This window comes from Mycteria americana, chromosome 3, assembly GCF_035582795.1.
Source record: "Mycteria americana isolate JAX WOST 10 ecotype Jacksonville Zoo and Gardens chromosome 3, USCA_MyAme_1.0, whole genome shotgun sequence".
Lineage (NCBI taxonomy): Eukaryota > Metazoa > Chordata > Aves > Ciconiiformes > Ciconiidae > Mycteria > Mycteria americana.
The window spans coordinates 105,695,450-105,721,580 of record NC_134367.1 but is presented as its reverse complement, the minus strand read 5'-3'; the positions used below and the strand labels follow the sequence as shown (position 1 = coordinate 105,721,580).

At 39.2% G+C, this 26,131-nt stretch overlaps 1 protein-coding gene across 10 annotated transcripts in view; it reads left to right on the top strand.

Annotated features, from left to right (window-relative positions):
- Nucleotides 1-26,131, top strand: part of ESRRG (estrogen related receptor gamma) — a 392,451-nt gene that overhangs the window by 351,779 nt on the left and 14,541 nt on the right. For all 10 annotated transcript variants that reach the window (XM_075496438.1, XM_075496436.1, XM_075496437.1 and 7 more), the window contains one exon: nt 25,466-25,735. In XM_075496438.1, coding sequence (XP_075352553.1) covers nt 25,466-25,735 — 270 coding nt within the window. The remainder of the gene's footprint in view (nt 1-25,465; nt 25,736-26,131) is intronic.

The window sequence follows — 26,131 nt, the reverse complement described above, 5'->3', positions numbered from 1 at the left end:
GCATGTTACCTCTTTAAAGTCAGTCCACCTCCATCCCCCATAATTTAGTTCAACTGCCAACCATATTAAAAGACTGCCAGTTAGCATACTGTATGAAACAATTTAAACTTCTGAAGTAATCTTTGAGGGAGCATCCTTTCCCAAACTTTCCCTAACTGTACAATTGATACCTCGAGGATGGCCAACTTCTTACAAGTGGCCACAAGGCAGGAAGATGCCTTGTTCAGAAACACAGTAAGAAAGTTGGAACAAATCGTGACATTATTCCTTAGGTGAGGAATTTGCAGAAGAGGCAAATGCTGCAGAATTGAGCTTATCGTTTATGTTCACTATCACTTCTGTATTTATGGGTCTCCTTTCCTCTAGAAAAATAAGTGTTTTCTTCAGCCAGATTCAGACTTTAAAGAACATCCAAACAAAGAGATTTTTTTGTCAGTTTTAAAATTCCTGAAGGCCTTGTTGAAAATAAGATCATGAATGTTACCTGTCATTTAAATTGGCCTGTGAAAGGATCATAGCACATGCTGGGGATGCAGAAGTAAAATTAGAGCAACGTAGCCCTCTTATGGTAACCATTTAGTCCATTTTAAACTGAAGAGGTGACTTATCTAACTTAGCCTCCAACAAAAATATATTTACTTTGTTCTGGGTGGGGAAGAAAAGAGCAGCTTTTCAGTCATGTGTGTTGATACTGTAAATCCAGGATGGGAAGAGGGAGGGGAAAGAGAGCCGATTGCACAGACTGGATTTAGAGCAGACAGGTCTCCACCTGTATGACTGGGTCAGCGGCACAGGATGGTCTAGTTTCCTAAAGTCAGCTGAGACAAGTTAAATACTATAATTCTAAGGATGCCTCTACTTTCTCTCTGGATGAGTTCGGCTTCACACCTGCTTAACCTACATTAGAATAGGATTAATTACCTGAATTGCAAGGCCCCCTTAGCCAGTCAGCACGTTTCTGGCAGAGCACATGGTGACCTGGGCCTTGTTATATATAGTATAGGGATAGCAGGGGAGCACCTGGGTTGTAATGGCAAGGCTAGATCCAGTCTGACTAGGTGTCAGATCCAGTCTGACTCATGTCTTCACTGCTAGTAAGCTTTTTTTATTGTGCAATGCTCAGTTTGTGCACACACATTTATATACACATAATATGTGTGGAGAAAGAATCCCAAGAGACACAGAATCAAAAGAATGCAGATACTGAATGCTCCTGTATTTAATTACTTAGATGGAACACTTACTTGGCTGTAACTTTTAAGTCAGTCTTCCAAGTTATTTTAATTAATTGTCTCCAAGTTTAATACTGTGTAGCAGGCAGGAATATTCGGGTAATTTTCCATGCGAGAAAAAAACACGGAACCTTCCTTTCATTTGAAAACATGTTCTGTAAAGAGAAAGTTCTATGACAGTATGTTGGTCTGCCCAAGGGATTTTCCACCCCAAACTCCTGAGGCACGTATTATAGACGAGTGGAAATTTCACAGTATAGCTCTGAACCTTCTCCCCAAAATGTTTTCATCTGCCATGTTGTGCACCATCAATTTCAATCAGCTGCATTAACAGTTGAGGTGAAATCAAATATTGAAATGAGATGCAACTACAGGCACAGAAGGCTCCAAGTTCAATGTAAATGGCACTTGAAAAGTAGGGTCAGCTAACTTACCAGGTCCTTACATGTTACGCATGAAGAACGCTATGGCAGAGGGTTGTGATGAGGGTGGAGAAGAGGCGGCTTACTGGCGTAAATATAGCATGATATTAGCAGGCTGCAGGGTGCACTTCTAGCCAGAGATTTTCTCATGACTGTGCTATAGCATCGTGCCTGCCTTAATGAACAGGCATTAGACTCCAAACTTGCTACTATTCAAGCTATATCCGGTAGCATATGGAAGTTGCTGTGACCCTTGTGTCTTTCATTAATTAACTGCACTTGTAGCGAGAAGAATTTTGAGTCCTTCCCCCTATCGGTCTCTTGTAGAAAGCCATTCTACTCCCTGATCCGTTCTTCACTTTTTACTACTTTGAAGTTTCCCAGAGATAATGTTAACCGTTGTGTAGGTTCAGGAGTAGTGCGTTGCTTAGTGTCGGTGAGTCTTCAGCTACAGATTTAACATGCAATATGCATTGTGAATTCCAGATGATCTTCATTCAGTGAAATTGGTAGGAGATTATTTTAAAGAGTTTCTCTGCGCTTCGAGTTACTGAACATTTTCCAGACACCGCTGATGACTTGTGCCTAATATAGTCAACACAAATTTGGAGTTCACAGTGATCGCAGGATTGCGCCTAGCACTTCAACGATGATGAGTAACTTACTGTGTAGTATAATCCTCATATATGCACCACACCATGGTTTCTGTAATCAACAGGCCACTGCGAAACGGTGCTTCAGAAAGGCACTAGGTGAGGAACGCAGGTAGAGTTGGGGATGAGCAGTGCACACGCTGTGCAGGATAATCCCAGCACTGTCACACACCAACAGAGGACAGTGTCTGACAAGAGACTTAGATGGGCATTTCGGGAGATAAAGTCAAGAGAAGAGGGTGTTGACAGGGAATATTTGCATACTCATAACCGTAATCAACCAGCATCAATGACAAACATACAATCTTTCAGAGAACCTGCTTGGAGGAAAAAATACACCTAAAAAGAGCTTATGACAGGGGGAGATAGGGACGCAGGCTGCCGTGGGTCTCCCGAGTTCCAGTGCTACAGCCAACACAGGTGAACTAGAATTTGCCATCAATAGCTACGCGGACAAGTGTACTGTCTCCATGGTAGAAAGTGGTAGCTATTTCGATACTGAATGGCAACACTAAACAATTTAGGAGAAGCAGTGAAGTGTGTCCTATCCAATTAAAAATGCAGTGAGAATTTCAGGTAGGCAAAATGTAATTATTTAATTGGAATTTGACCGGGATGCTTTTGCACTGTTAAAATAAGTATAAATTACATGAGCTGTAAAACTTTAAATTATGAAAATATTTTGAGGTCTTTGAGCATGGTAATTGGAGCTATATATTCAACTTTGTTTTTAACCTGACACTTCATAATAGCTGTTCCCTAAAGCAAGTTGATTTGGTGGGGTTTTTTTTGGGTTGGTTTTTTTTTTTTTTTTTTTTTTTACATTATTGAATATCCCTTAGTGAAGCAAATTAGCAATCAGTCTGGAAAATATTTAAGTAGTACAATCACATTATTTACACAGACACTTCCATTGTGCGGAGTTCTCTGTGTTCCCAAATATTTGTAGGATCACTTCCTCAGCTGTCAACATTTACACTCAAACCTCCCTCTTTAGTAAAGCTCTATATGAAAATCCATTTAGGCCAATAGAAAGACTTGCCTTGATTTCACTCTGCTTTGGATCAGCCCTCAAATATGCAGGTCCCAATCTGAAATGTGTATGGACCTCAGAGCTTTATTATTTGCCTTCTGCTTGACTTACCACTTTTGTTTAAATGGGGGAGGGGGACTTGGTGCAATTCCTTGCACAAAGCTTTTTTTATTATTATTATTAACAAGGAAGAGAATCCTACTGTGGAGAATTAGGGTCGTTTACTCTAAGCAGAATGAGAGTCTGCTCTTATCTAGAACCATATTTCAGCCCTTATGGAAACATCAGCATCTGGCCAGAATGATAGAATGTTTATTGTGAAATATACTATTTAACAGTTTATGTTATCAATATGGTTCAGATAAAAATCTACAGAAAGCCTGCATTTAGTATTTGGGAGGATTTTAAAACACCATCCAGTGTGCCTCTCGAAATAGGTTCTCTGATGCTGTGGCTACAGACAGTGATTCCAATTGCTCGAATCATATTGTCCAAAATACACTCCCCAATTAGCTTCCCATCAGGTTGAGGAATTCCAGGTATTTATTCTGTAACTTTTGTACTGGCGAGGAGCGTTCCCCTGGGGTTCCCTAAATTAAAACCACTTTTCTTTCCTTATGAAGTTTTTTTCCCCTCACTCAGTAAAGGCTTTTTTATCATTGAGTTTTGCTTTTTAGCTTTTTGCTGACTGCTTTTTAAGGATTGAAGGCACAGTAAGCCCTATCCTGGTACTGCCATTGATACATTTGTACAGTGCTGAGTTACAGGCTCCATGTTACATCCATACTTGGCTCGTTATCCTCTTATCAAGCTCTTTGCATCCCTTTGTTTATTTGAGGAGACAGGAAGACTGTGTGAAGGCTGCTTAGTCAGGGATATCAGCGTTGTTGGCAGGGGAGTGATTGCCAGTTGAAAAACAAGGCATTATTGCTCATTTTTTCCCTCTTATTAGTTTGATTACATTTGCAAATCAAATCAATCCATCAGACATGATCAGGCCTCGTCCGCATTTTAAGGAATAGTAATCTCCGTCTAATAAGATGCAAATGTGTCACATCGGTAAGTAACCAATAAATCATCGTCTTGTCTTTGGCAATCATTAAATATCAGAACCAACAGTCAATTTTTAGTATTTTCAATTTGCGATATGCCGCTGGAATATAAAGATAGATGGACGTAATTACACAAACCAAACACTATTTCAGTTCATTCCAGACAGCAAATTTAGTGGAAGGTATAACTGGCTTGTCATCACACTACATTATTCCTGGCGGTTCATGCAAAGTTCACAGACAAGCTTCAAATGGACATTGCTTTTTTTACTTCCCTTAACAACATTCCCACTACCACCACCAAACTTCAATAAATGACTTGAAATGCTGTAGGACATCACTTCCATCAGTGCACAAAAAGGCACAGAAAGAGAACCATTACCCCTTTTCCCAGTGCAGGCACCTTGTGCATGTGTAAGACTGAAATCCAAAAGTTTCCTAATACTTGCTACATTTTTCCTCTCTCTTTCTCTTCTTTTCTTTTTAGACATTTTAACCTGAAACTTCAGTTTGTGCACTGACACAGAATACGTTCTTCACCATTTTTGCAAGTTAGCTTACATTTAGTAATTCTGGAACATAGTGAAGATGACAGTGAGAAGGATTGGCACACCAGCTTCCCTCGCTCTCCTCCTCCCATTCCCATCTTTTTCAAGGAGTGGAAATTAAAATTGTTTTTCTTTATCCTTTTTTTAAAAATTGATTTGGGATTTGGGAAAATTGATTGCCTCGTGTGCATCCCAGGGATTAATTGATATGTCTATTGTCTGATTCGCAATGTCTTGCTTTCCATTAATGACTCTATTTGTATACAACAATTTACATGCTTTTCGAGAGAGAAGACGACATAAGCTTATATCCTAGCAGCACTACTGGCAAAAGAACCCCAAATCTTGTCTTAAGCAGCATAGCTTTTACCCAGATGTTTTAGACTGTTTTAATATTGTTAGGTGCAGACCCTAAAAGTACAGACCTGCAGGTGGACCGCTAATTTCAACAAGAGCTTGGGCCTGTTGGAAATTATATTACCGGGCCTTCTTACAGTGCCGAGTGACATGGGAGAGAGAGTGCAAAATACTGGCTCTCCGCTACGACACAAGTGGCTGTGCGGAAATAAGAAAAGAGGATTTTGTAGGCTTGTGCTGACTTATGTAGGTCTCCAGTGCACCAAAGCCAGACAGTGGGCTTACTGTATTTGACCTTAAGAAGCTTCTTGCCAGGAGCCGTGTGCCCTGGGTGGACCTGCTGTTGCAGCATCCCATCGGTTACGATTGTTTCAGCTAACCCGCGTCGGGAAGCTGAACCTCAGGTGCTTGGGAGTGACTTTTGGAGAGATCCTTTAGCCTCCTCCATGAGAAAATAATTTTCACAGTAGCAGTTTGATTTGATTTGGTAAATTAATTAAATGGGAATTAGGGAAGAAGCTTGCTTGTGAGCACACCTACTTGCTTTGGGTTCCCCGTCGCGTCGAGCTCCTTTAAGGAGCAAAGGGTGGAGAGAGTGATTTTGCAAACATGAAGATGTAAACTGGATGGTCACTGCATGTTATTCATTCTTGGCGTCAAAACTCTTGTTCTTTGGTGAGGGAAAACTGCAAAGAAGTACTTGTGACCTGCACACGTTGTTGATTCCACATGCCAGAGATTTAGACAACTTAAAATGTACCATCAATTAACAAATATTTCTTCTTGCTGTTTTGAAACAAAAGATGTTATTACCCGTTTTTACCTATTTTTATCCTCAAACTGGTGTAAATCTGTAGCAGCTTCGTGAAAACAAGAGGTTTAATCCAGATTTAAAATGAAGCAACTAAGCAACTTTAGCTCTGTTGTCTTAAGAGAGTTTGAGCTTCCTGGCACTTTTTTCCAAAGATTTCTTTACATTAACATATTCCTGGACGTTTCGTACCTCAGTTGCTAGACTAATGCTGCCTAGGTCTCTTGCAAAAGTCCCCCGTTTCCGTAATCTCCAGATACTTTGGTGAGTAAAAGCTGCACGCAGAGGCCATGTGCCTAAGCAGCTCAGTACCAGAACCTTATATTCTGTCTAACCAATTTACATACTACCATGGTATGTTTAATTTGCTTTTTCATCAAATCAATAATGGGTCTAATTGAAAAAATTGGCAGAACTGCATACAACCTAACTACCAATGTCAGTGTTTTCAGGAAATCAGAGATGTTGCACAGCTATGCAAGTGGCACCTGTGTTAGTGATGCACCTCTGTTAGGAATGTGTACAGAAACAAACATTACTCAGGTGCAGCATCTGTACCAATTGATCACTATGCTATCAGAATTAATCACCTAGTATTCAGGTCAGAGAATAAAATTTACATCTTAATGTATGACACTTATTCCAGCACATACATGCACTACTAAAAATGGTGCTATTCACTCCTGTTTGCAAGTGTGCATCTGTTTTCGTAGGCAAAGCCTAGCAATTCTTCTTAGCAAAATCCCAAACACTTGAGATGGCTGCTTCTGTTAAGTTACATCCTTTCAAAGACGAACTCCTACAGGACTGGGTAGTAAAACAGATTTTTGTCCCTGGAGTTACATATCTCAAAACCTGCCTACACTTTCACAAGAAGGGATTTTTGAGGATCTTTAGTGCTCCGTAGAAAATAGCCCGTGTGAAAATAAATAAATAAACAAGTAAAGTTTGGCACTGCACAAGACTGGCAAGCCTTCGCCAAGATGGCCCAGCAGTGTTGCAGGTGCGTTGGCTAGCAGTGTGGAGAAGCTTGTGTGAGAACTACAGCAAATTGTAGCACGTGCTCTCAGTTCCTCGCTGACACGAGTGCTCAGTTAGTGCTGCTGCCGCGAATGGAGCGGTGCTTTATGCGGAGTCTGGTCGACGTCTGTGGGGCTGGCAGAAAGATTCAGGCCAGGTGCACCAACTGCAAGATGAGAATTGTAAAATATTAATTTTCAAAGAAAGAAATGTGGATTTCAACTTTATGTTCTGTATAATTGCAGAGCTAGTGGGATTTTAAAATACGGCAAAGCCTTAGTCATTAGCATAGGGTAATCACCTTTGCTGTTTAAAAACAAAATAATAACAATAGAAAAGGTATTGTACGTTGACACATGGAAAGTTAATGCTTTTCAGAGAAATTTGGTAGGGATTTTTTATTACGTGGCTAATTACATATTTACATGTAATGGCGCTAGCAGAGCCATTACAGTCCATTGGGTAAATAATATGCATTTTAAAAACCATTTATAAATATGTATTTATTTGATGGACCAGAACAGGTTTTTGAAGTCATTCTCATGCACTGAGTAAATAATATATGGATTGCTTTTAAAAATAAATATGTATTTCTCCAATAGACATTCCAGGCAATTGGGTAAATAATATGCATTTTTCAAATATTAAAAAAATACATACAAATATATAGAAATCTGGCCTAAATATGTATCTTCCTGAGAGATCAAAATGACTCGAAAGGTGTCAGGCATAGCTCTGAAATTTCTGTTTTGAATTGTCAGCCTGTGTCACAACCTAGAGTTAATTAAATGTATTTTATGCATTTTCATACATACAGTGTAATATCAATGTCTGTTTACAGTTTTCTAACACTAGTGCACTTGACCCTCTTACTCCGTGTTATAAAGTCAGCGCTACGTGGTTAAGATCCTAGTTTTACTTTGTGTTCATCTTAATACAGTGCAAAACGCATTCATTCTGTGGGCATAGTCCTGCATCCATAGAAATATGTGGGGAAAAAAACTGGTCACCTTAGTAGAAGCCATCTCAAACTTGTGTTGTACTGCTCGATTTAAACTTCCTCTTTATGTTCTGGTCTTTTTCTGATGATTGGCTAGCGGGCAAATTATGAGAAAACATGAAACTCTTTCATTATGTGGGCTTGATTCAGAGCCTATTGATGTGAGCAGGACTCTTTCCACTGGCCTCAGAGGGCTTTAGTTCAAGCCAGACACAAAGATCTGCCATAATCCATAGATACAGCCCAACACTAGAAGCTGAAGGCTAAGGCCCTTTCTTGCCTCTGACACTGACTTACCATATGACCTTGGGCAAATCATTTAGCTTCCTTATGTTGAAACTGTGATTTATACCTCCAATTTTGGGAGTCCTTTGAGAGCTATAGATTTAAAACATTAAATATGATTCACAGCGTGCTAGGATTGAAAGATGTGAGCACAATGCATGACCGGTTTATTTCTTTTATAAACTATGGGCTAGAGCTTATCCATCCTTTTCTAAACATTTTAGCCAGTTTATCCCTTCATCCATTTCATATGCTGTTCAAGAATGTTGCATATACATTGTAGACCTTTTTTTTTGTGAAAATATTAATTGTTGTTTTCAAATATTAAATGAATAAAATAGCGCAGCAGCCCTCTGAATTAATATATATATACGTAGCTTGCACAGAAAGACTGCAAGACAGAGGGGAATTAAGTGACTCCAACAGAATCACAGAGAAAGTCAGTGGTAGATTTGGGAGACTAAATTTTTTTTATCATATTCTTCCTGTATACATGTACCTCACACTTCATCTATGCCTCCGACATCATCTATGATTTCACTCCTGAAAACTGCTGATTTTAGTAAGTTAGTTAGCTGTTTGACAAGCGTGTATTTGGCAAGTGCCAACTATAAATGACGTGTGTCCTGTGCAGTCAGGATAGCTAAGTGGGTTCCGTTGTCAATCTAATTGTTACTTTGATACTGAAGGAATGAAAATATAAATACATAGTGAGAATGTTTCAACTGGGGCTCTATTACAAAGCCAATCACAGCAGCAGTGAATAATTACAAATGAGCTTTTGGAGCCATCTCTCATGGCTATTCTTGCACAAACATCACTGAGTCGGTGCTGATTTGGCCTTGATACCCAACATTGCCTGAGAGCCCAGCAAACATGATGTTTTGACAGAACAGGTGAGGAAATTCTTACCTCCTCCCTTCTCATATCGCTGATAAGAGGAGACAAAGTACATACGGAAAGCCATAGTGAGTGGCAGGTCACCATAAAGAAGGATCAGCAAGAAACGGGCATTTGACAGCAAATCAGGGGACAAGAAGAAAGCCAAAGAAACAAAAAATGATCTAGCAGTATGAGCGTATTAAAATGATGTTTCAGACCTCTCTAATGGCACATCCACACAAAGCACAGCCATGCTTTCTGTGTAATTTCTGAAAGTACTGACGAAGGTGTCCAAATGCAGGATGGTAGAGCCCGACACTTTGTAGTTGCAAGAATGTAGAACATCAGGTGAGGAACGCAAGAGAAAGCCCAACTCTCATGTTATAATCAAAGGAAAGCTTTCCAGAGCGCCAAGAACTGCATGGTGAAAAAAACAGGTAGGTAAATTAGTGTGCACCATTAAGGACAGGGCATCACTGGTGACACTTTAAATTGACCTACTGGTGCCCAAAAGGAATAAGAGGATCTGACAGGAGAAGAACGCAAAGAAAGGGAAGGCTGAAAGCAATGGTGAGAGAAACAGGGTTATGTGAAGTAGCCCTGAGCATACCTAATGCTTCTTTTGTAAAGCACATAAGTAACAGAGATGATATTGACTGCCTGCCTGGTCATTATCAGTGACCAGTTTGCTAAGATGTAGCAGTGGGAGTAGCTCATCATATTGAACATGAAGGAAGAGAAAGAAGGTGGTCATATTAAAGATCACTTAGGGAAGGGTATCTGTGCATTAAAAGATGGGAGACATGAAATAAAATGTGAAGGTGCTGAGGGATAAGATGTCACAACTGCAAAAGAAAGAGTTTGTATCTTAGTCACTCTGTGGCCATACTGAATATGACTGTTAAATTCTCTGTATAATTAAAAGAGATAGGAGCATTCATACATTTTGTTGCAAATTGATATGATCTTTTTTGTCAGTGATCTGAATAAGATTGTACTATAGTTTTTAATTTAGCAGATTAAGAAGCACAATTAAAATATCATGAAAAAGATCGTAATCTAAACCTCTGGGTTTTTTTTGCTTATCCCTGCCAAGTTGATAACAAGAGCCGGTGTATTGTAACAATTACCTCCACTACTGTAAATTTACTCTAGTTTGTGGGCTGAAGTGTTAATAAATACCTTGCAGTATTCCAGAGGGAGAAGCTTTCCATCTAATTAATAAAACTGGGAAGAATACCCAGGACACTGAACCATATCTTTCTTATTAGTGTTGGCTTCTACAAAGGAGAATCCCTGAATCTCAACACATTAGTAAATGTCATACTCCTGGGTTGCAGAGAGACCTCTTGAAAAACTGCTGATTTGCTGTAGAAAAAAATCACCGTAGACTTTAGAAACAATTCAGCTAGGGAATACCAAGTGTAGAAAATCAGTGTAAAGCATAGCATGCATTATAGCAGCTACAAATTTGTGCCGCATTTGGTGAAATCTTAAAAGAGAAAACATACAATTACACCCCTGTTTCCTTCCATTTTTGGTCTGTACTTAGGCTAATATCTTTCTCTATGTCCGAGTATGGTCTTATTGCAGATAGGTTTTTTAGAGACTTAGCAAAAACTCTCCTTTATTTGTTCTCTAAAATGGGTTTCTTAAAAACACTTCATACTGATATGTACGCTGCATGTAACTTTATTAAATGAAAAATAAATAAAAAGGATCACTTGAAGAAGGAAAATGTTTTAAGCCCAATACTGAAATGAAAGTCTTCCACAAAATAGGTAATGCTGATTCCCTTTTCTTTTGCCATAATCCGTATTTGGCAAAAATAAACTTTGTCTCACTATGCCTGAGCCAGTTCTGTTTCAAGACAGTTGCAGTAAACCACAAATTAACAGCCTAACTTTCTGACCAGCACATAATTCTTTGCTGTACTTTATTAAAATCGTAACGGTAATCTTACATTATGGAATACTGATATGCATCCTCTGACAGGCTGGACATTTACCAAAGGGAGTAAAAATTCATGCAGTTCTTTTGTAGGATAAAAATTGTAGGGTGGTGTCTATATGTGTTTTCTCATGTTGTTATCATTATTTTTATTAGACTGATGTAGCAAACTGGTATTACTGCCTCCGATAGAAATAGAAATAACATCTTTGCATTGACTTCTTACTTGAAGTTTTTGCTCTGAAAAATGCTCCTGCTGAGTATATTTGTATCTGCTTTTCATCCTACTGATACGAGTGACTGGGAGGATAAAAAGAGATAAAGCTACAGAGCTTATCCATGAGGTTGATGCTAATTTGGCTAAATATGAGTCAACTGGATGGGAAGTGGAGGAGGTAAAAGATCTGCCAGTTTTTTTGTCTACATCCAGTCTTCTCAATTTTCATAGTCCATGCTTCAACTGAGGTCTTCACTGAATTCTGGTAACTTACTAGAGCATAAGGTGGCAATTTAAAATGCTGTCCAGGAATCAGAGTCTTAATGGTGTCTGTATAGTCTAGTATTTTAGATGTTCTAATGTACTCTATATGCTGTACCTTTCGATTTGGGTTTGGTGGGTTCTTTTTCCCCATTAAGAATGTTTATGATGCTTCCACGTACACTGCAAAGAATAGATCAATTCACACCATGTACAGTGAATACCCGCCATACACGTAGTTTCAATAAACCATGTTAACAGCAGATACTGGTCCTTAAAAGACCATATATCAAGCATCCTCAGCATTATGCTGGAAGAACCTGAATCACACGTTCCCTTGCCTGTCTTCTGGTACAGCTTTGTTGACCAGTGACCCTTTGTGACTCTGTTCCCTGTTTCAGGAAATACTTCTCTGATCTGACCTGGGTGATTACATTATTATTTTGTCCTTCAGCAAGACAGTTTTTTATATTAAAAAAAATACATCTTTAATAAGCAAAGAATACAAGTTAATGAGCAGGTGATCCTTACTCGTTTCGGTAGCTTTTAGAATACCCTGAGTTTGCTTAGTACAAACGCATGCATACACAGGCCTATGGAAACACACGCTTTTACCTGTCTGCTTTTATGTATATGATAACACCATGGCTCTTTCGTATCCATTATTTTTGTCTTTCTATAGTAGCAGCTCCAGAGTGAGAGCTCAGTTGCTGTGATTTTGAAATTTTTTGCCTGGGGCACATCTCTCTCGGCTCTTCTGTTCTGAACTCTAATTGTAGGAGTAGGCTCCAAACACGTCAAAGAAAGACAGCCCAAGTTCTGAGGCTTCAGTTTTTAGGAAACTAGGAACTGAATGCTAGGTCATCAACATATCCTCTACTGTCCTCAGCAGTGATCAGCCTCGGGGGAAGAGACATGGACCCCATAGTAGGCAGAAGCCTCAGGAAAACTTTTTCTAATTCCTTATGCTTAGAGATTAGACTAAATAAGGAAGAAAAACGTCCTTGTCCTTTTAATTTGGATTTGGAGTATTTTACCTGGAGCTATTCTGGCTGTCCGTGTAAGCATCAGCTCGCTCTCTCAAGTTCTTGGCTTTAGTGATACGCTTTGGCAAGTAGTTCCCCAGTCCAGCTACTCTGTGAATGAAGAGTTTCCCTCCTTCCTTACATTTTGAATTTCCTGCATTTCAGTGTAATGGTGCTTGGTCTGTGTTATGAGACAAGGAGAATAAAAGCTTTAGACCTATTTTGTATACCATTAATTTATATATACTTTTACTGCATTCTCTCATACATCACTATTTTGAGGAAAACAATTCCTGCTTTCTGAGTCTCTTTTCATAAGAGTTTTCCCAGGTACGTTGTTCTGCTTTACTTTCTGTGACCCTCCTCCTAATGTGTGATACTTTCTTTGGAAAGGGCTGAGCCATTCTGTCATCAATATTGGAAATAGGAGAGTACTGTTGATATTTTCCTTGTAACTTTTCTTGTCTTCTGAGGTGTTTTTAGCCTCGGCCATGAGCATGACATCAGCTTCACAACTAACCTTGGGCTACTGGAAGGGGTACTACTAGATGCAGTTTTCAAGCCAATGTTTTCACACTCTTCCCTGGACTTTTTCAGAGTTGGTCAAGATGCTGCAGCTCTCTGTCTCTTTTTCTCACCTAGAGATCATTTAGTCAGCCTTGTCTCACTCTGGAGGGACTAACAATAGATACTTGGAAGGCCTTCTGTCTTAAATTAAAGAGGGCATTGATGGAGGTCACCTCCATAAAGTACATTCCGGTGATGCAGGTGCTGAGATCATATCTAATCCCCTTGTTCCTTTAACTTGCACTGAATTTTGAGAAGTATTTTCATTTTCAAGCTGAAAATAAAATAATGTAGGACAATGTTGCATGAAATTGCATCTCCGGTGCTGCCTCCGGTGAAAGCCTATCAGCTAACTTCACCTCTGTGCATCTGCTCAGGATAATGCATTTAGAAATCAGGGATGTTTTGCTTTTTTTCAGTCTCGGAAGCAAGTGACCTGCATTCACTTTTAAGAATATGATTTGCAAACTTGTTGACTAGGATTCTTCATTTGGAGGATGAGTTGGTTTGTCCATATAAATCCCCTTTGTCAAATTTAATAGCTGGATAAAGTGACCCCTTGGCTTCCATAGAAAAATGCATAGTCCTTAAAAAATATGTAATTCTTTTGGAGAAGTATGAGAGGGGTTTACATCTTTAAGAAACCAAACAAATTCCAAACTGAATAAGAGAGACAGAGAGAGAAGGTTGCCTTTCTGCAAGCCGCCAGCTTTCCCAAGTGTCTCATCCTCTCCCCTCTGTCATCCTGAGGCAATGTGCCTGCATTTGTGTGTAGATTTATAGTTTATCTTTATCTATGGCTTCATCTGTAGGTAGCTATTATAGCCGCCTTGCCTGGATATTGTTTGGGCCTGATAGATCTGTCTGTAGTTCATCAAAGGGGAGCTGAGTGGCTAAAAGCCATTGGGTCCAGCTGAGGATGAAATACGAGCCATCAGCCTTGGTAATGGCTGTAAAATTTCATAATTACACGGCCTTTATTACATTGCATAATGATCCTGAAGCAGTATGGAACAATTAATTAAGATTTTCAACCGTGGCTCTTTCAGAAATTAAAAGGTGCTAGTGGCTGAGAAATGGGGAAGTGTCTTGTCCTAAAAGCATTAGGGATGCTTAAGAAGTACTTCCTGGGTACTTAAAAAAAAAAAAGGAGAGAGAGAGAGAGAGAAGGAAAAAGAAGTGAAGAAAAAAGACAAGAAAAAGAAGATCAACTAGTTAAGCAGCTAATGTCAGAGTAACGTTTTTGTACTTTACTGCTAATTCTTAATGTCAAAGCTGGTTCTAAAACTCCTGCAATAGTCACTGCCATAAAGCTGTTCCTTTTCTGTTCTGTAAAAATTTTCATGCCTTTTTTCCCCCGTGTTCTGTTCTAGCCATTTGTCACATTTATAGAAGTTGAGCTCTGCACATGATTAAATAAATGCATGCCATGACTTAGGAGGGTCACTTAGCTGCATATTGGGGTGTACTGACCAAGGATTTTCTCTTACGCACTTTCTCGTGTCTGAGACCATTGAGATTCTTCGAAGATCTCTGCAGTTTGACAGACATCCCCAAGGAAGACTTTTTTTTTCTTTACTGTTTTGATATTTTTCTTCCTTCCTTTTCTTCTTTGTAAGTGCAGCATGTCAGATGTAATATAATATTTTCCATGAGATCGAGCTCAGACCTGATCAGAAGTAATTAGATTCCTAAGGTGCTGCAAAGGTGTCTCACGGGTTTCTGATGTACCTACTGAAAGAAAAAGTGTTTATGTATGTGCAAGGAATACGTAGGGAGAAAGGGGAGGCCTGAACCTGCGCACGTACGCGTTACCTGTTTGTGATCAGTCTCTGGGTGTAATTCTGGAGGCCAGCTAATTGTGATCCAGATGGGGTGTGGAGTACTCACCGTGCCAATGGTAGTAAAACTGATGAAAAGACAACAAAAATAACCCTGGCGTTCTCCACGTGCTGTCAAACTTTCAGGTCTTATGGGAAGGAATCTCCTTTTCACTACGTGCCTTTTTCCCCTCCTCAAACTATTTTGATTCATACAAACTCTCGATATAACTCTGAGATAGGATGAGCATTGAGTATTATTGTTTTTAAATTGACCGGTCATCATGTAAGGTCCTATCGTTCTAAATATTTTATGAGAAGCTAAGGTTTCCCTGAGGCTCCTCTAATAATAAACTTTCTGCAGAAAATTTAGAAAGGATTATGTGTTTCAAGGAGGAGGCGGCTGCTTGAAGTAAATTCTCTTGTTGAGTCATTTATTCCCTTAATAGGAATTTTCTGATCTGCTGTCATTCTTGTTCACACACTGGGTGTCACTGCCTCTAAAACACTTGTCATTCTTTAATGGAAACAAAATAGTCATTGCAGTCAGAGCCGCAATGTCATTCCACTACCCCTTGCTGCGTCGGCAATAGTGAAAATGACAGAGCGGCTCTCAGTAGGGGTAATTAAAATGTAAATATTGATATTTTATTATTTGAAATTACTTTCCAGTGCGGCATTTAATATCTCTCCATCTGTGCGGCTCTGTTTAGCGGTCACTTTAGTGCAGCTCTGGGATGCCAAGCGGCGGCTTGATCCCCGTTATGTCAAAATGCTTGTTGCTGCTTAATTTTGATATCTAATTAAGTGGAAAAGTACAGTCCACACTGTAATCCATGGCATCTTAACCAGCTGCTTGGGTATATTTAGAATTAATCTCCACTATGGAATCATCCTAATGTATGCAATTAAGAGTCTGCCGATGGCTAATTAGGTGTATTAGAATCAGGCAGCTTCCTTTTTTTTTCTTTCTTTTTTCTCTCTTTTTTTTTCTGTGTGTGGACTGTTGTAGACTTAAGACACAGCCTCCAGAGATGATCTTAATGGTACGTATACACTCAACTAGGTAAACTAGAAATTCCGCATTCATGTAGGAGAATGTGTGTGACTCTCTTCTCCCAGACCAGGGAGGCTATAAACATTTGAATTTTTTGGCATCTGCAGCACATTAAGAAAATCAACTAACCAGTAGAAAAGTTTTAAAAACTGGGAAGAAGAAGGAAGATGTGTAGGACAGTGTTCTGAGCTGTCGTCTTCCTGCCAGAGGGCAAAAAGGTATATTTACCCAAAATTTTGCAACCTGAAGTTTTTGCTTTGGTTATGGAAAGAGATGTTAGCTAGCTCAGCACATACAGGGTTAACACAGATATGTTGATTGGATCGTAAGCATGGTTGTCTCCATATGCTAATACATTCCAGTATTGGATTCATACTATTAACGTGATTGGGGAATTCCTGGAAACCTGACTTTGCCTGATGGAAAGATGGAGGGAGCAGGGGTTGCCACAGCTCTCAGTGAGGAAACGACTGGTGGCTTCCCCAGGGGAGCAAAAGGCAAACAGCAGTGACCCAGCACTCTTTGAGGAAAAGCGCTCTCAAAGCAGACCCATAGAGGTTATTAATAAAAGGCAGCGCATACTAAATGCACAAGAAATCCCTCCTTTCTGTGGGGGGAAAAAAACCCAAAACACTGATATAAAATAATCCAACAAACTTGGGTTTGAAGCCTAATGTGCACCAGGCTGAAGAAGCTTGAACTCTAAATTTCTTGATATTCCCAGTCTGTGTGTGCAGCCGTTGGGAGGCTGATGCATACAAAGATTGACGCGAGCAGTGCCTGAACTAACGCTGATTGTTAGGTTCCTCTCTCAAGTTTCTGTTCTTTTTTTTTTATTATTTTGTTTCGTTCAGTAAGAATTTAAAAAAAAAGGGAAAAGGGTGGACTCTCTTTGTTTAATTATGTGCGATTTTCATTTTCAGTAGTTTCATTTCTGCTAGCTGAACTCTTTGAAGGATCTAGGTAAGGCATACCACACACAGGGTATGGACCTATAGTGATGACTCTTCTAAGCTTTGGAAACTGTGTTACCATTTTCTGGATTGGACTTGGAAAGAGATTCAGCCCTATTCATGATACTTGTAGTTTTTCATCTACAGTCACTTTACTGATGACAGAATGCAGTTTTTATTTTATTTACGCGCAAGTCTGGCTTTGGTGTACCCATACTCAAATACATACGTCCACAACAGATTGAAGGAAAATTTGTGTGAAATCAATATTTATGTTGAAAATATGATTGGTCTTTTTTTATATAGGCTCAGTGAAAGAAAACAATCAGGGCCATAAATACAATCCTGCTCCATTTTCTCCCATGCAAATGTCTGGGCGCACAGGTGATACCTCAAAATATGCCAGACATTTTAAAAAGCAGATTTCATATAAAATGCTGTACCCCAGCTGCAGACTTTTCAAGTCTAGGGGCAAAGACGGTTTTAGGAGCACACCATGTCATGTCATCTGCCTCTGCTATCTGCAATAAGAGGACAAAAAAACCCCTCATAGTCTAACCAAACCATGTTCAAAGGTTACAATTTAAAGAACTGCAAGAGTTAAGTTTAAATAAGCAGATCAGATCACATATGTAGTGCATTAGAAAGATTACCCTCAGGAATCTGCAAGTTCGTATCGCTGACCTTAAGGAGACCTACAGCTACATCGGGCCGTATTGGACTGCTAGTCTGAATTTTAAAATTTTTTCATTGTCCGTATCTTAGAATTCAAAACGTCACTGCAGAGAAGGTAATGCACAAGGAGTGCCAACTGTCTAACATACAGGAAAAAAAAAGAAAGCAGCTTACTACTTATCAGGTCTTCCTCTGTTCTCAGAGCATCTAGTGATAAATCAAAACATAAGTGTTTGGCCTGGCCTCTTTTTATATATAGTTGGTATGAGTTTGGAGTAAAGCTATTTAAAATGGTGGAAGTTCCAGTGGTAAAACCAGCACAAAGGGAAAATCAAGGATGAATCTGTTTATAAATCTATTGTCTTATATTTTCCTTTTTCTTGGTGAATACTGAAATAATAAGGTATGAAATGAAAATTAATGGAAATAAAGAGTACAGTACTTCAAACCGTACGTTTCCAGAAATGCCATCATAAAGTACTCCATACATGGAGGTCTTACCAAATCTGTCGTGAAGCAGAGGTGGCTCACCAGTTTTTTTAATCTGTAATGTTTCACTGCAGAGTATTAGCAACTGAAGGTGGTTGTGTGAAGTCAGGGAGACATTCTTAATCAGTCACATTTTCCAGCTCCTTTCCATTACTATTGCTAAAGAAGCAGCTCACAAGAACTTGTGCTGTAACTAGAAATAAGAAATGTAAAAGTAGCTGCCTAGAAATATTTGGGTGGTTAGAGAGGCGTGTCTCTGATTTAAGTACTGAAATCAATTTGAACTATAGTGAGTTACATCTCACTATATGCATCTTACCCTGGGAAGAAATGACAAGCTTAAATTGCTCATGTTTAGTGTTACCATGTAAGGTTTCACAGGGTAAAAGACAAACCAGAAATATTTCTAACTGGTATTTAAATTACATTAACACCTTTTCGTATAGCTTGAGTGAAAGGTCACGCTAGACAAGCAGCATCTTCACTGTTTGTAAATGTCTAATTTGCTGCTTTTAAATTGCTGTGAACTTCACTTACTTAGTCTTGCTGAATGAATCCAGTGTTGCAAATACTTCTGACAAGCGAATATTTGCTTAGTGAGAATCCATTGTTCGTAATGGATTGAGAGGGACATGCAGTGTGAATGCATTTTTATTGCCGTGCCATCTCTCTGCTGTTGTTTCAGTGAGATGAAAGTAGCGTTGTGATAAAAGCCTGGGGTTTCTTAGCGCTCTGTGTGGCATTTCCCATCTTACTGGTAGGTGTTGGTGAAAAAGTGCTTATCATAGGCATTTTTTTGTGTTATAAAATATAAAAAAATGTATATTTTATAAGAACTTGGACAGCAAGAGTTAGGAATACAAACACACTTAAATAAAACCCGAGAAAGCGCACAGGCTTGGCTGAAGACATCCCAGCGCTCTCCGAATGCATTTTGCTTTTTGTACTCGACTCAGAGTAATTCTTGGGCACCTCTGCGTACGCAATCTGATCTTCCCTCTCCCCGGCCGCACAGCTAACAGATGGCAGTCACAACTCGTAGCGCAGAGCGCGCCGCTCACAACAGAGCCCCGGTGCTGCTTTTGCAGTGCTCTGCTATAGGGACAGAAGGAGATGCTACGTAGCAAAGCATCGCTCAGAAAAGGCGGTGGTTTTACTGTGCTAAAGTTGTCGGATGAAACTAATTTCTAAGCGTAACTTTAATTGTAGCACGTCAGTTCTAAATAGCTTGGAAGTTGGATCCAGCAAGCAGCCTAAGTTGAGCCTTTGGCTGTATTTTTGGTCAATTGTAGTTTCTGCTTTGGGACTTGATTTTTGATTTTCAAGTTTGGGCAAATACTTGCTTTTTGTTTCGTGAGCTGACACCTTTCACATGAAAATCCTCAGTCGTACTTGAATTTCAGCCTGCTATGGCATCATATGCAGTTATTAGCCCTTTGACCGGGGGCTCCATGAGAAAATGGGTATGAAAAAAAAAAAGAAACAAAAACTGAAATAATGGGGTCACCCTGGCATCATGAGTTGTATCTGTTTCTGTTCCAGCTTTCACCAAATTTCATCCATAATCTGTGAAATATGTTTGGTGATTAGTGAGAGCAGTCTCCTTCTGTTTAATGATTTTCATAACCGCTGAAATGTTTGTGGGTCTTGATATATATTTTTAGACTACACAGTATTTTGAAATGCAATTAAATCCATTTTTTCTTGGATTAATATAATAAAAAGGATCTCTTAATTCAGATCTATGTGGGAGATTCAGCTCTAGACGTACCTTAAGAAAATGAATCATGCCATCCTCTTCCTGGGATTTCTGAGAGAATAATAGTAAGTGGCAGTCAGGCTATGAAGGTTTCCTTCAGCAAATGTCGTGGTCATGTCTAGAAAACATTATGTAGCCCTAGCAGAAATCTCACTGCTGAAGTTTCCCTGGCCTTTGTTTACATCCCTGGAAGCCAGCTGAAGTTGTACGATGGATCCGGGCAAGCGCTGAGTGCGTGCGGGGAAGGGAGAGGGGGCAGAGTGACAGCTGTACGTCCGAGAGCGCGCTGGGCCCGAGTCTGAGCTTGAAATGGAGTGGAGTTTCTTTACGTTCATTTCTGTGCAGCCAGGATAAGCCTTCGGCCCACTGCTTGTCATTTGACCACGAGGCCACGCGCTCTCTAAGTAAAGTGATCTGGGCTGAAAGAAAAGTTTTTTTTAAAAAATGTGAACGATATCAGTTTGTTCTTTTGACAGCGGTGACTATACATCATTTTTGAAATAAGGAGATTGCGCTGGAAACATCAGTACCCATAAAACATTTAGAAGGAAGTTAATCCATCAAAATTAAGTGTAAATAATTTAAAAATGCAACTTTGCTATTTCACCTGTATAAACGTATTGAATCTGCAACATACTAGTGATCATGTCATTTTCAAGCACAGCATTGATTATAAAAAATGTAAATGAAGATATTTGAAGTACAAACCAGGGCAAGCAAGAGGAATATTTTACTCATAAAACTAACAATCACAAAAACAACTGGTAAGGTAAATGGGAGGTGATTATCAGAAAAAGCGAGCAACTCCCAGATTTGCCAGTAATTTCATACCCGGTTTCATCAAATATTCAGATTTCCAAACACATAACAGAGAGGAAGGGAAGTTCATTCCCTGCAAAATGAAACAAACGAGGATTCGAGTCAGAGTAGCCCGATTTAGGCATCGCATCAAATGTTTACGGCTGAAAATAATTGTAGGGATAAGTCCAGCCGCTGTCTTTTTTTGTCCAATAGTTCTCGGAGTGCTGTGTGCAAGGCACAGATCTTACTTTGGCACTTGACCATCTGCAGCTGCTTCACTCTAGCCCCTAGTGAGTTAGTGTCCATGAAGTCCATCTTAATGAAGTAGAGGAAAGGGTCTTCAGGAATATAAAAGATTTACCCTGCTTAGCATGGAGCTGTGTGCAATGTGAAATAGAGAGCAAGTGGTGCATGTGCTGATATTAGAAAAGATCTGTGGTTTAAACAGCCCCGTCCAAGAGACTGCGAACTGTGTTTGGAGCTGGCTTGGAGTGCTGAGCGCTGCAGAGCGCGGTCAGCTCGCTGCTGGTTGTTCATATAATAAAAATGCTAAGGCCTTTTTACCTATTTATTTCTGCTTCCTTTGAGCTTTGGGTTTACTGGTATGCAAAAGGAAAAAAAAACCAAGCATATGTTCAGTTGCTCAATCAACCTTTTCTCAATCCACACTCGGTGATCTCAGTGAGTCATTACGGCATAATTACAATTTGTGTGTGATACGCTGTTTGTAGAAAAGTATCTATTTTTAGCTGAAGAAACACTACAGTCCCTGAAAGGAGGAGAAAGAAAGAAAAAAAGGAAGGAAGAAAATCTGTAACCAGCAAATCAATGCTATTGTTAACTGATATTACGAGACACCCTGTAGATTTACAATGCTTGCATTCAGCCGCATAAAAACCGCACTGAAAAGAATGCCTACCAGGGGTTAAATTCATATGCCTGCGCTGCAGCCTATTTCTGTCAACACTCAGCTCAGGAAATAAACATTTATGCTTTCTGAAATGAAAGTGTATTTTTGAAGACTAGCCGTCAGATATTTTTTGCCCTTCACACTTTCAAATGCTTAGCCTTTTTTGTAAGTTGACTGCAAAGTGCATCAGTTTGCTAGGCAAAAAGAAAAAAAAAATCTTGACAAGTGCCCATGGCATCATTGTCAAGCACACGAGCGTCTAGTAGAAGATGGCAGGAGGATTGGCACAAAACATGCTTCCTTCAAGCTTCTTACCTCAGGGGTACCTGACTCTTGAGAAGCCTTTCAATCCTTCCAAATGACGTTATTGCAAGCTGTCATCTGGTTTATTTGGAGTGCGCTGTATCGCAGATAAACATGCTATTTAACTGCAGGTCAAGGTACAGAGTCATTCTGCCAGCAAATGCCTGAGATACAGTAAATGGCATTGACTTGGGGAGGGAGATGGAAAGAGATCAAAGTTGTCACCAATATGGTACACGCTAAAGGGGAAAAAGGTACACAACATTGTATTTTAAAAAGCCATTATGCAGTTCTACATTTAAAACATTGACCCGCAAGACTCTTAAGGATTAAGGAGCCACACAATGCATGACAAAGTTCAAAACCACACCGTCATGCAGCATCTCAGGGCGGTTTGGAAAGAGCTTGCAGTTGTGACCGGGAAGGCTACCACCAGTCCGGAAAGCTGGAAGGGTTTTTCATCTGATTTGGAGACTTTTTTAGAAATAGTTACATTTTAAAATAGAACGTGTCCACTTGTCACAGATCGTGGTTGATCTAGGGGATTCATATAACAAAAGCTCAGAGAATGAGAGCGCAGTTTGGCATGAAATAAGTATAACCTCCTCCAAACAATTAAGAATAAATCTCTGTATGTAAATACATATGCCTGTGTAGTCTATTCTTTTAACTGGGACTTGCTGAACATCTATTAAAAGGGCATTGGTGTGATACAAGAGACATGCTGGATGCTTTCACATTTTCTGAAAAATGAAAACAAAACAACAAGAGATTAATTACAACTTGATGCAGCTTTACATTCCCACGAGGGATGCCTTTAAAAGTTAAAACATGCTTTCAGTGAGCAGGCTTTCAAGGGGAAGTTACTTCGATCAGGAAGAAAATAATCATGTTTATTTGATTTATTATTGGAGAGCAGAACAGCGTGGTTTATATTTGCCAGTTTTTCTATAATGTAAAAGATTTCTTTTGATTTTTTTGTGTGTCGTATAAAAACAATTAGTATATTTACTGCACCAGAATGCAGATTTTTCAAGAGTGCAGTACAATAAATTATAGGCAATATCCCTTTTTTCCCCCTCACAGGGCATATGTAATTTCCTTTGACTGTGGCACACAATAAATGTTATTGAAACATAGCATTATTTATTTTAAAAAACCAAACAACAAACCTGTACTAAAATAGATAAGTAAATAAAAGAAGGAAGTTGGGAGTTTTCAGAAAAAAAAAGAATAGAGAGAAATTGCAGGTTAAACTTTTTCTAATCAAAACTGATTTTATTGCTTTTTGCTTAATTAAACTGCTCAGAAGTGTGTGAAACATTGTTATACCTGAAAAATTGTTAATTTGTAAATCACAGGGACAAAAGGGCTCCACTGCAACTTTAAAGTTTCTATGCACGTAAATGTCAATAGAGTGCCTTCTCCATCATCAGCACTAAATTCACATTGATGCCTCTTTTCTTCTCTGTATTGATCCTTCCATGAGAACGTAGATTTGTATCTGTTAATTAATGCGTCCTGAAACAGCGTTTGTATTAATCAGGCAGATAAGAAAAATTGGATGCCTGCACCCTCATGACAACCGCAAAAGTGCTGGCCCTGATAAAATCGTGGATGGACCTCAATAAAAAAGTTCCTCCTTCCACTCGATAAACTAATCATCCTGCTTTTAATTATTCGGCAGAAAGATGTGTGGAGATTGGAGAATGTGTAAATCTATTTACTAACAGCAGTGTCTGGGAGGGAGAATGGGGCTGTCACAGGACGGTGCTGCAGGCTACGTTCTCTGTCCATCTGCTACTGCAGAAAAACTGGTTCTTGAAAGACGGGAAGGAACAGAAATGTTGAAGCTAATTGAAATCATGAATTCCTCCCTATAACCTTTCAAATGATTATTTCTTCTCCATTTCCCTCTTATTTATTTTAATCGCGGATGTGTTATTTTCCATTGTCACCTCTTCAAGGGTTTCCTGTTGTTGTTGGCTCAGGTTTTGTTAGTTTTTTTGAAGGCAGAGAGCTACAGTTCTATCACAAGACTCAAAAGACACTAAGAGAAAATGAAAACAAATAAGGAGGGGGAGAAAAATGGAGAGAGCGAGCATGCAGCCAGTTTTATGTTTCCTTTTTTATGGATGCCTGGTGGTTTGGATGTGGGGTTTTCTTTTTTATTGTATTAGTTTTGCTGCTTAGTGCTTATAGAGAAAATCCTGTTTGGAGTAGATGCCTTGCAGATTTGCTAGCTTATGATATATTCCTGCTTGACTGTAACTCTCGACTTTCAAAACAGAAAAATGCATTTAAGTGTAATTGAACGCCAAAAAGAATGTTCTTACAGCGGGAACCCTGTCAAAGGACATGTAATCAGCTCCATAAACAACTAAATGAAAGCCTCAGACATGTCTTAAGACCCTTTAAGAAAAGCTTGACTAATCCCCTTTGATGATTTTATTAAGTACTTGTGGTTGATGGTGCCAACTGGCAAACTACTGCATTTCACCAACAGGCCAGGAGAATCGCTTCCTCTCCCATATTGTTTTGTAGCTCCTAATGTGATTGGGATATTAGCAGTTTGATATAATAAATTAACAGGTACTGTAAACAAGAGTCTGAAAAGGTAAGACAGTAAAGATGTTTGCCCTTAGCGATCCTATTAGGAAAACAGCAGGAAAAAAAAAAGAGCAAAAGTTAAATTCATTAAGGGGCATTTATTAAATTTTCAGTTGCCCTCAGAAAAAGGATGGTGCGACTGCTATTCAGTTGGCTCTTTAATATACCACCCTGTTATTTCATCGAGTGTAGTAGAGGCAGGAGCCATTACAGAAGTAATTAGCATCTTTTCTGAGGAGGGTAGGTGTTACTTCTCTTTCCCCTGAGGTTAAAGTTCAAAGAGAATTTTCCTCTTTGTGATAAACGCCTTAATTCTATTGAAACATCAAATCTTCCCTTGTAAAAAAGTTTTTTTTTTTTTCTCTCCTAAATTATCCTTCTTGGTTTGTGGTAATGATGAACAGAGTCATCAGATCCCTGTTTCACAGCGTCAGGTTTTAGAACTGGGCATGAGTATTTCAGAACAAAGAAGACATCATACAAATGCAGACTATCACTGCAATTCTCCCCAAATTAATAGGATTCTTACAGAAAGAGCCTGCAAATTCCAACTTGTTTATAACTTCATATGTCGATTAGAAAACGTTTGATTTTATATTGATTTACTTTCCTGTAGTAGGATGGGGAGGAGAGGCACAAAAGCAGAAGAGAGAGTAATAAGAGTACATAACACGTTTTATCACAATGTATATAAAAATAAATCCAAAAGAGGAGCAGATATCTGACAAATCCAAATGTGCTTAATATGTTTCCTGTATTTTTTTCCTATTCAGGATTCTCCACTTTGTCTCTAGCTGACCAGATGAGCCTTCTGCAGAGTGCTTGGATGGAGATTTTGATTCTCGGTGTTGTATACCGGTCACTTTCTTTTGAGGATGAGCTCGTATATGCTGAAGATTATATTATGGATGAAGACCAATCCAAACTGGCAGGCCTTCTTGACCTTAACAATGCCATACTGCAGCTGGTAAAGAAATACAAGAGCATGAAGCTGGAGAAAGAAGAGTTTGTCACCCTCAAAGCTATAGCACTTGCTAATTCAGGTTGGCAGAGTGGCATGACAGTTGCTACATTTTTAATATGTCACTTTTTTTTTTCCTCTGTAATACTTTCTGCATGCTTGTTTTAAACATGGTTTTAGAATAAGAAATTGCTAATCAGACCTTAGTCTAAAAGGCAACAAACAAAGCAGTTCAAACTAAGAAGAGCTTTCTGGTTCTAAGTAATTGTGGAATATGTTTCTGAGGGAGTGGAGAATACTGCACTGTATGATTTGGAGAGTGTTTTACAGGGAATCCTTTCAAATGAATATAGATGATGTTCTGCTAAATCCATTCCATAATCCAGGCAAGTCTAATCGTTGCAATTAAAACGAACAGAAAGGATGCATGAGAACATGCTATATATGTTCTCTTTAAAGGTAGCTACTGATTTATTTG